At 40.4% G+C, this 11,406-nt stretch overlaps 1 protein-coding gene across 1 annotated transcript; it reads left to right on the top strand.

The window, feature by feature from the left end:
* The first annotated feature begins 392 nt into the window (after positions 1 to 392).
* On the top strand, positions 393 to 3,028 carry LOC141225674 (posterior protein-like). The gene has a single exon (XM_073667080.1). The coding sequence runs from the start codon at positions 480 to 482 to the stop codon at positions 2,124 to 2,126; it is 1,647 nt and encodes a 548-aa protein (XP_073523181.1). The 5' UTR covers positions 393 to 479; the 3' UTR covers positions 2,127 to 3,028.
* Positions 3,029 to 11,406: the final 8,378 nt, after the last annotated feature.

Below are 11,406 nucleotides of genomic sequence, written 5' to 3'. Positions count from 1 at the left end.
ATCTTTTTTTATCCTGTTTATTTTATGTAACTGCTTATGTATTTTAATGTCTCCTAGGTTCAGGCCTGTTTGTCTTATTTGTTTAGTGGATTGTTTGTTGAATTGTTGCCGGTAAAGTTAGGGTAGCACCCTGTTGATTGAAGTTCTCATAAGATCTAAAGGGTAAAACCAGACATCTCTGAGAAGAAAGTGAGGTAGAGGTTAAAAGTCTAAATCTCATGTTAAGGGGAAGTAGCCTTATGCTTCAATAGGAGATCACTCTTGGCCTGGATCTTGGATCTGTAGTTGATCAAGTGCATGAGACAAGACTGTGGCAGTGATTGCCTGAGGGAAAAGATTATATTCAATCTGTGTCCCTGTTTTAGTGAAGTGATATTCACTTGTTTCTGTATTGTGTTTCGTTAATTTGTAATTTTTGTTTGGAAAGCTGATTTGTTTATTTTTGTTGTCTTCTGTGAAAATAGTTGGAAGTAATTAACATGGAAATAGTCAGTAAATTTATTGAAAAATATGCCTCTGCTCAGTTCAGTACTTGTGCAGATGATGCATTGACACATCAGTTTAATGACCTTATGAAACAATGTGAAGGGCAGAATGATAACAAAAGTAAATTGTCGAAAAAGAAAGCAAAGAAAGAGAAGTTAGCAAATGTTTTGTGTATGTTGTTGAAAATGAAAGGAATTGCAGAACAAAAGGAATTGCACTGGTATTCAGAGAAAGCTCAATTAAGAGGTGAAGTGGACAAAATTGAACAGGAAGTCAGTCTGGCTATTGCTAGTGCTGAAGATCATAATTGTGAGTGTGAAGATCTAAGGGATGAGGTAGACAATATGAATTACCAAAATTGTGAATTAGAAGATAAGCTGGAGGAGTATAAGGAGAGATGTAAACTTAGGGAACAGCGTATTGCTTTGCTAGAAGGAAAAGAAGCGAAGTATAATGATGATATGACAATACTTAGGAACCAGTTGTATGATGCTAATGTAAAATTGGAGCTAAAAGAACATTGCATTATGTCCTTGAAATCACAAGAATGTACTAGAGTGAATAACCATAGTTATTGTAATCAAATGTGCAAGTCTGCTGATCAGGAGGAAAGAGATTGGAAAAGAGGGGAGGAGCAGCCTGTGTGCACGGCTGATAACCCTGAGTATAACCCAGATCATAGTTCCTCTCTCTTTACTCCTGAGTCAGGAGGGAGCAGACAAAGGAGAGACAATTTGCTTAGTAACAGCAGTAATTTAGTCCAATCCACAACACTCTCCATACAGGATAAGACAAATCTATGCCAGATATTAGGGAAGTTTGATACAAGTGCCTCAGCCATTAGTCTTTCCAATAAGTTAGAGGCAGTAGTGACACAATACAGTCTGGGTAATAGAGCGGCATGTGCCTTACTTCGGGTATGGCTCCCATCTCAACTTTGTGAAAAACTGCAGCCCCCTGTAGGAGCTCACAAAGGATTATCTGCAGATCTTGAATGTAATTGGGGAAATGCTAGTGACCGAGTGGAGGAATTAAAGAGAGTTATGGGGGGACGAGATATGAGAGGTACTAATGCCTTAGAAAATGCAAAATTAAATAGAGGAGATGATCCTATTATTTTTTGCAGTGAATGTTTGACATTATATCGTTCTACCTATAACTGCCCTGACATGTCTCCTGATGATAGCCGTTTTCTATATTCAATGGCTAACAACTGCACCTTTGTTGATTATCCAACAAAGGTTGCCTTGAGGAACGCAAATTCCTATCAAGCCTTTGTAAATATATTAAAGGATTGGATTCAGGATACAAGTCATGACAACAAGCCCCAAAAGAGGATATCAGAGGTAGTCAAAAATGAAGGCAAAGTAAGATTTATTGGAAAATGTTATAAATGTGGTTACACAGGTCACACTATGAAAGAATGTAGAAGTAGTAAAAGAGTTATCAATAATAGACCTTTTAATAATAGGAAGCAAAGACAAGAACCAAATACTGCAAGGAATGGAGAGCATAGTCTTCCTGAAGTTACATTATATGGCCCACTTCTGGATGAACTGAGGAAGATTGGGAAGGCAATGGCAGAAAAGCCAGAGGAATTAAAGACCCCACCTTCAACAAATCCTTATGTAAAACAATAGGGATGTCACGCCCCAGTGTTGTCCCTAGTGAGTCAGCTTAGCAGGGACAAGGGCGGGAGACCCCTTATTCAGGGTACGGTAGGGGGCCATCGTACAAACATTGTACTGGATACAGGGGCTGCTGTCAGTTTGACTAATCTGGATTTGATTAAAGACCCTGGTGGTAAACACATTTTTCTGAGAGGATTTGGAGGACAGTTAGTATCTTCAGAACAATCTTTACCAGTGACAATAAACCTGGGAAATCTATGTGTTGAGTATGGCTTATATCTTTCACCAACACATGAAGGTACCATTATTGGGTCAGATATTATGAAGGAATATGGACTTATTCTTGATTTATGCAACTGGATGTTGTGGAGAGGATCACGGTATAAAGGCTATTTAAAAATGGTAACTGACAATTATGGTATTGATTCCATCAAAGGTGCTCAATCTTTAGATCCAGCCATGATATTGAGAACAGATGATGAAATATTGGCCGACATCTTGTGGCAACATAACAATGTGTGGGCAAATTCAAAAACCCAATGTGGCAAGGTGTCCAACATGGTAGTAATGGTAGAGGGTCCTGATCCCCCACCCCAAAGACAGTATAAAATACCACCAGAGTCAGTCCCCTACATTAAGAGAATACTGGATGATTTGCTGATTCAAAATGTCATCAGGGAATGCCAATCCACTAATAATGCACCCCTATGGCCAGTTAAGAAACCAAATGGTTGGCGTCCGACATTGGACTACAGAGCTTTAAATAAGTGTACCCCTCCTGTCACTAATGTGGTTGCCAAAATGCCTGACATGATGACAGCACTCAAACCCTCCTCCACTGTGTATTAATCAATAGACATCTCAAATGGATATTTCTCCATTCCTTTACACCCTGACTGTCAATACAAATTTGCATTTACATTTCAAGGGAAATAGTTAACATTTTGTCGGTTACCACAAAGATTCAGGTCCAGTTCTACTTACTTTCATAAGTGCATGGTTGAAATTTTGTCATCTTTTTCAGAACCTGATTGCATTGTACAGTATGTAGATGACGTTCTGCTCCAAACTGACACAAAAGATCAGCACTACACATTGTTGAATGAGCTGTTAACACTCCTTGAGAAGGCAGGCCTCAAACTTAATCCTAACAAAGCCCAGCTGATGAGAGATTCTGTGTCATTTTTGGGAGTAATAGTTTCAAAAGGGGGGAGAATTCCTGACCCCAACAAATGTGAAACTATTAGGAAGTTGCCTAGGCCAAACACAAAAACAGGAATGAGACAGTTCTTGGGACTTGTCGGATTTTCCAGAGATTTCATAGAGGGATTTGCTGAGAAAGCAAAACCCCTCTATGAACTCCTAAAAGGTGATCAGGGAGAAGCTGACCCACTGGAATGGATGGAAGAGCATGAAGGAGCTTTTGTCAGGTTTAAAATCAGCCTCACTCAAGCACCTGCTCTGAGCAATCCAAACCCAGATCTACCTTTTGCATTACAGGTTCATGCCTCTGTGATAGCAATTACGGCTGTATTGCTGCAGGAGAGGCAAGGAAAATGGGTTCCAGTCGGATACCTATCAAGGTTGTTAAGTCCTGTGGAAATAGGATTTGATGATTGTGTTAGGAATCTGTTGGCAGTGCATTGGGCAATACTATCCACAGAGTACATAGTAGGATTTTCTAAAATCATACTCCAAACACCCCACACTCCTATCAAAATGCTCTTGGAGCGAACACTCAGTGGTGTATCTTCTCAAAGGGTAGCAAGATGGCTTGTACATTTAACACCTAGGAACATCACAGTGACTCACGATACTAACTACATCCTGCCACAGTTGATGCAATACAAAGGGGAAAAACATGACTGCGGGGAGTTACACATGACCAAGACACAGGAAGTGTTTAGGTTAATGACAGGAAAAGAAGATCTAAAAATTTGGGTGGATGGAACAAGGTATTGGGAAGAGGGACAATTTTACACAGGTTATGCCCTGTGGTGTCCTCAAGCAAATTAACAAATTCTCATTAAATGCCCAAGGAAATTCTCAGCGCAAAGAGCTGAACTGGAAGCTGTGAGGGAAGCAATTTTGCATTTCAGTACAGGGCCTATCACAATTTTCTCTGATAGTGCATATGTCACAAGATCACTTACTGAGTACATGCCTTTATGGCACACAAGAGGATTCAGTGATGCATCAGGTAAGACACTAGTACATGGTTCAGTTTTGAAAAACATTTGGGAAAGGACTAGTGCAGAACCACAAAGAGTGGCAATAATAAAGGTGAAGGCACATCAAAAGGGCAGTGACGAAATTACAGTTGGTAATAACAAGGTAGATGAATTAGCCAAAGAGGTAGCAATGATAGGAGAAAAGTGGACTTCCTATGATGTAGAGGGAAAGCAAGCCTGGGAAGAACAAGATTTTGAGGACAAGGACAAAGATGAGGTTGAATTAGAGTGTTTACCTGTTGTTAAAACACCTACATCTTGTTTGGCAGCAGAGCAGGATAAAGACCCAGTTTTAAATCAAATAAAATGCAAAATTAAGGAAAAATCATCAGATAAGCCCCAAAAATATATCCTGCAAGATGAGCTATTGCTGAGAGAGACTTCAGAAGGCCCTAAATTTGTAGTGCCATCTCAGTACCAAAAGGATATTGCTAAAGAAAACCATAGATTGACAGGACACATGGGGGTTGACAACACTTTAAAGTTTATTCAAACCAAGTACTGGTGGGAGAACATGAAAACTAGTATTACAGAAATTTATCCAAGAATGTTTAATCTGTGCCCAAATGAACCGTAGGCCAAGGGGACAAAAACCTGTGCTTTCCAGGGTGCCTTTGGCTGAGGGGCCATGGGAGAGATTACAAATTGACTTTGTTGGTCCCTTGCCAAGTGCTCCAGGAGGTTATCGGTACCTGCTAGTGATAGTTGATGTTTTTTCCAAATGGGTGGAAGCTTTGCCCATAAGGAAGGACACTGCTACCGCAACAGCAACTGCATTATGGAGGGAAGTTTTCTCAAGATGGGGATTCCCAAAAGTCATTGAATCAGACAGAGGTACACATTTCACCGGCAAAATCATGACTAATATGTGTGAAATGTTGAATGTAGAACAGAAGTTTCATGTCTCATATCATCCGCAATCATCTGGGATGGTAGAAAGAATGAATCGGACTTTAAAAGAGAGATTAAAGAAAATGGTGTTGCAATCCGGAAATAGTTGGCTGTGTCACTGTCATGGTTGTGTCGCCACGAAGATCGTCACGATTGCACAGCCTGACTTCTCGCAGCTGAGTTTTTGGTGTTTTGTGCTTTTCGGCAGTGAGGGAGTTAACTCTCTCTCTCTGTGCTAGACAAGGTCCAGCCTCGCCCAGCTGCAATCAATGCTGCAGTAGTGAGATTCCTTCATATGTCTGCTGATCTGTTAGGGAAGTTGTCGGTGAAAGCATTTCATGCAGACTAACAGAGCTTATCGTGGTATTTGGAGTTTCAGAGCTAAGTGTATTTGGAGTGGTTTTTCCCTTCCTCGCTTTATCATTTATCTCCTTTCCCGTTGGTGTTCCCTCTGTTGTGGTTGTGTAGTTTTTGTATGCAAGGTGGTTTTGGTTTTACCCTTGTACTGTCTCGTTCGTCTAAGTACTGAGTGTTGGCATATTATTACCTGCCCCCTTTTGTTGTGATCGGGGTCCTTCTCAGGACTAGATTACTTAGGTGCAGGGATCCTCAGGAGGTAGGGGTTACGCTGGGGGCCTGGACCTCTGTACCTTTAACAGTACCTCCAGGTAGAGGGATTAGTCAGGGCCCCAGCTTAGGGTCAGCTTAGGCCCCCTACCTCCAGTACACAGAGACAGCGTGACAGTCACCTGCCTGCAATTCTACTGGCAATACGGGGCACGGATGCAAAGAGCACTGCAATCACCCCATATCAATTAATGACTGGTAGAGTAATGAACCTTTGCCATCCTGCGGATCCCAAACTTAGTACTCCCATGAGAGAAAGTGCAGAGAAGGAAAAATTCCTGATTCAGTTACAGGACCAAGTGCAAAAATATTTAAATTTTGCAGCTGCCAATATGGCTCCAAAGGCAAAGGAAGAACCAGGCAAGCCACCAATAAAATTACAACTAGGTGACAGGGTGATGGTAAAGAATTTTGTACCCAAATCTTCATGGGATGCAAATTGGACAGGACCTTATGTGGTAACTGTGACGCTGAGTGAACAAGTGGTAAAAGTTAAACGAGTAGAGAAGAAAAGCGTCAAATGCATGAAGAGAAGGGATATAGAAAAGTGGGTTCATGCAGATCAGTGTAAACGGATATAACTGATAAGAATTTGATGCCGCTCTTGTTCTTGTTTTCCAGGATCCTAAATGAAGCGTGAATTAAAAAATGGAAATTTCTGGATTCTGGATATTAGAATTGCAGCAGTTTTGTTGTCAATTGGGATCATCAATGCTATGGAATCAACTCACATTGATCACTCTGGAGATATCGATCAGGGTATATTACCTAACGAGAAATATGGGAACGTAATATTTACACACCCAGACATAAACATTGATGCAGATTCTAACTATAAAAATAATGGTGTTAAAAGTAGGACAGTGAGACTGATACCAGAGGGTAAAAGGGTAACTGGGAGATATTATCAGGGTCCCAGCAATCAGTAGAGTGTTGTCTTTTCATTTGGGAGAGTCAATCACAGTTCTAGTACGCAGAGGTTAACATATATGGAAGGTGTACAAAATATAGATCCAAGATCACTGCAACCATTTATGATGGCTACAGTATATGTAAATGAAACTGGGTACTGGTTGGGGGAGGAGTCTAAGTTACCCAACAAAAATGAGCAAAAGGGGATAGATTATGGGTCCTTTAGTGACAACTTAAAAGAAGGAGAATATTTGTTTGTATGTGGAATATATTGGCATAATAATATACACCCAATGTTCAGGCCAAAAAGGATCACCTTAACATATCGTAAGGCGTGCATTGGAGATTCCACAGAGGTTGAGATGTCAGTTCAGCAAGGGCAAAATTATATAATTGGTTCCCTATCTAAACCATATAAATCCTATATGGAAATGGTTGGTTATTGGGCATGTGGAACACCAGAAATAGAAATAGGTGAGATGCACATTATTGATGCCGCTCCAGATCATATCAAACCATGCGTGTCCAATGAATCTGACAGCAATCAACGGACAATGTACTTAGAAGAAGGCCACCCTTTACAGGTCAACCTAGATTCTACTAAAACCATTGCTAGTGACGTTCAATATGCATTTGTTACTTGGCGAGTTAATATCTCTCTATGGTTGATAAAGACCTACTATCCAATTTGTGCAGGATGTACGCTAAATCATGTATGTGCACTATATCGGTGGTTTACTACTAAAAATGCAGAAAATCGGATAAAACACCATCATAAACTATTTAATTCGAGGAATGACAGAGGGCAAAGGGATACTTTCAGCACACTGTTGGGAGGATTAGGAACAGGTATGGGTGTAATTAACGAAGCTGATATCAGTAGTTTAAGGACAAAACTTGTAGATATAGCAACCAATAGCAAGAAAGGTTTTGAAGTACAAAGAAAAATCAATGATATAATTAACAATTTACAACAAGATCATGTAAACACTTATATCAGGTTAGCGAAAGATTTTATCCAACACTTTAAAGAATTAATGGAAGATACACTGACTAGAGGTAGAAATATGTCTTGGGCTCTAGTCTGTTCACAAGGACAAATGGCTTATCAACTAACATCAAGTTAGCGGTACAGTCCATTTATGATGGACAATAGCCATTTAAATAGTTGTCTCAAGCCATTACTGTGTTACCTGAACTCATGAGCTTTACACATTCTAAATGGTGGGTGAACACGTGGGTTGGGTGCAGCAACTATGACTTTGAGAAATGCTATGCTTAATTTATTCCATATACTAAGTCACCTTTAGAGCTCATGCATAGAGTTAGTTCAATTGGTATTTTAACTGGAGATTCTACATTACTACACCCGAGATTAGAACATCCTCAAGTGATTAGGAAAAATGGAAGATGGAAACAGGTTGACATTTCACTTTGCATACAAAGGAATCATAATATTCTATGTACGCCAGGACAGTTTAGGTTGGTTGAAGACAAATGCTGGAGTAATTCATCCACGTGTATTCTAGATGAGGAATCAATCTCAAAAGACAAAGCACCAATCTTCTATCTAGGGCATAAAAGAGTTTGTTTCTTCCTCCTAAATACCACCAATGTATCTATAACAACACAACATTGTTCTGTAATGACATCTGTAACCAGGGGAGCATGGTGCACTCTTAGTGGGGTTACAGAAATCAAGACACCCAACTGGGTTTACGCAATTCCTACTATTGCTAATCTGTCAGTTGATCTGAAATATCACACTCCAGTTAATTTGCAAGCCTTAAGCCTAGGAATGGGAAAAGAACTTGGAGAATGGTTGGTAAAATTCAATAAGGATGAATATTTATTGATGAAGCTTAATCAAGAAAAGGCAAATGCCACAATTCTATTGCATCATGACCAAAATGAACTAAAGGAAGTTACCCATCTGTTAGAAAATAATGCCAAGGGTTATTGGTGGGAGGTAATATTTGGTCATTCAAATGCGGCAAATGGCATACTGAATTATTTAATCCACCCAATTGTCATATTACTTGTTGTTTCTGTAATTTTATCGCTTTTTCAAGTATACATGTGCTGTGTAACCCGTTACCTATATAAAAAGGTACAGAGTTTAACTATAAAAGAACTAGCCAGTGTCAAAATTGCATCATGTGACACAAATGTACAAATTCCCATTGAATTAGAAGAAATTGTAATATGTGAGAACTGCGGCAGAAGAGGGCACAGTAAGAAAGATTGTTTGATTCCAAAGCGAAACCTATAGAAAAAGCCTAGTAAACATGGATATTCTATCACAAATTATGTTATTGTTTGTTGGTTGATCTAAATGATTTTTTGTGTGATGTGACGATCATATGTATAATTTGATGTGTATTTTCTTTATATGCCTCCTTCAATGTCCTATTAGAAATCAAGCTATTGAAAAGTTAATTTTTTTTTTTTGGAGTAAATGTTGGCAAATGATGAGTGAATGTGTTAGAAGACTCCTTGCCCTAAGAAGAAGAATCAACTATGGTGGTGTTATAGCAGAAGATGGAGTCTCTCAAGTTTAAAGGCCCCATCTATGCTATATAAGTCTGACAGTTATTTTAGGTAAAAACAACAGCAAGCTGAAATGTTCCTTCTTGTATCAATAGTGTGTCCTTGCTAAGAAGATAAAGTGTACTCCCTGGCCAGATATTTCATCTTGTAGCAATAATGTGTTCTTGCAAGAAGATAAAATGGCCTTGCTAACCAGATAAGTCTAATTAAATATTTTAAAGCATACAGAAACTAGCTTTTTTCGCTTGTTCAGCTAAACTGTATAATCGAACCATATATGGCAAATCCGTTTCCTGCCTTAAGGGTGTATATTAGCCCTGTGTTTTGTAATAAAGTTTAGAGTATGTTTAGACACAAACATCCTGTCCTGTGTCTTCTTCTCTCCGATATCGTAATCCAAAGGATAGAAGACCAAGAATGCAGTGACGACAGCTGGCGCTTCGAACAGGGACCTTGAGTTAATCTACCCAGGGGTGCTCGACCGGTCCGAGACGTGGGACGAGTGAAGCTCTCTGTTGGTGATATATACAGTGCTGAGGTAAGAATAACTGTTATATTCTACCTAATTATATCACTGCATAGAAGAGACTCCCTCACCCCCGAGCAGTCGGCTCCCCAGCTAAATTAAACAGATTGTTGTCTGGCTCAGGTCCCTTTGAACCAGTAAAATCCCTCAGATAAATTGACAGTCCTGCCTTCTATCCTTTGGAGAATTTAAGAATGAAAGTATGGATCCAATGATTGTGTTGTGGATGTGTCCCGGGATTGATGTTTTTGGTCTGTTTTTCTGGCTGGCGTATAAGTCCTAGAGAGGCTAGTAGTGGAATGGTTCAGAAACCTTTGTGGCCCATTGTCTAAGTGACCATTGTCTAAGTGACTGAGGAGTCTCTTCTAGGTGAGGAGAACCAAAAAAAATGGGGAACCAAAATGCCAAGGAAGGCATTATAGCCAAAGACTTAGTGGTACGCAGAGAAGGGAAACAGGCACTGATTGGAATTGACAAAATATTGTGTAAAGCGGGAATGAATGAGAATGGAGAGATGAATGGAGAGAAATGGAAATTCTTCTTTAACTCCTACCATGGATGGCTGAAAGATAAGGGTCTGTTAGGAACAGTGGATGTATGGATGAATGCATGCGCTTATTTTGAAGGAAAGATTGAAGAATTAGGAGACGGACGTTACAGACTGACAAAAACCGGAATGACAGATTTTCCTCCCTGTCCGCTCCCGACGTCACCCCCACCCCAGTATCAGAATTCCCAGGAACCTAAATGTTGGGTTTGCCCCAGATGTGGACAGCAGAACCCCTTGACAGTAGACATCTGTGTGGCATGTGGAGGACCGAGACCCCACCCAGCTAGACAATTCCCAATGAGAACGGTAGTTGTGCCAGGAGCAGCAGCAGCAGGGGGGGGATGCAGTGGTTCCAGGTCAGGAAGCTCGTACAATGTTAATGTATAGACCATGGAGTCCTTCAGAGCAGTTGGCACTGATCTCCCAGCTGCCAGACCCATCCCAGTCCCCTATGCGTTTCGCTAGAATGATCACCACCATACAGGATACGTACCATGCCACTAGAATAGATCTGCAGGGGGTAATTAAGGGAAAATTGGCAGATGAAGCCCGCTATGATAGGTTGATAGATGAGACAAAAAAACAATATGCCAATAGGACCGGACCCGTAGATGCAGAATCTAATGATGCAGCAGCTGGAGTCCAATTCGCAGCAGCGTTGGTAAAAGCATGTCAAGACAGTCAAGCAGAAAAGCAAGTTACACTAGAAGATAGAGTGCAAGGGAAAGAGGAAGATCCTAAGGATTATTTCTATGCACTAAAGAAAACCTGGTCAGAAATGGGGTTCAACCCCGGGAATAAGACTAGTGAGAGGGTATTAGCAAGTGCTTTCATGAATGGACTAAAGAAAGAGATTGCAGAGAAGGTAAAAGCAAGTAGACCGGACTGGAGATCAGTGAAGGCAGAAGATTTAGCTAGAATAGCTCAGGGGGCACAGCATGACATAGCGCAGGCAAAAAGAGCTGCCAGAGTACATATAGTAGAGACGACCCCCAGAAACAA

Source organism: Phyllobates terribilis, unplaced genomic scaffold (genome assembly GCF_046119375.1).
Source record: "Phyllobates terribilis strain yellow unplaced genomic scaffold, ASM4611937v1 Scaffold_411__1_contigs__length_1673714, whole genome shotgun sequence".
Taxonomy (NCBI): domain Eukaryota; kingdom Metazoa; phylum Chordata; class Amphibia; order Anura; family Dendrobatidae; genus Phyllobates; species Phyllobates terribilis.
This window is presented reverse-complemented; position numbering and strand designations above follow the sequence as displayed.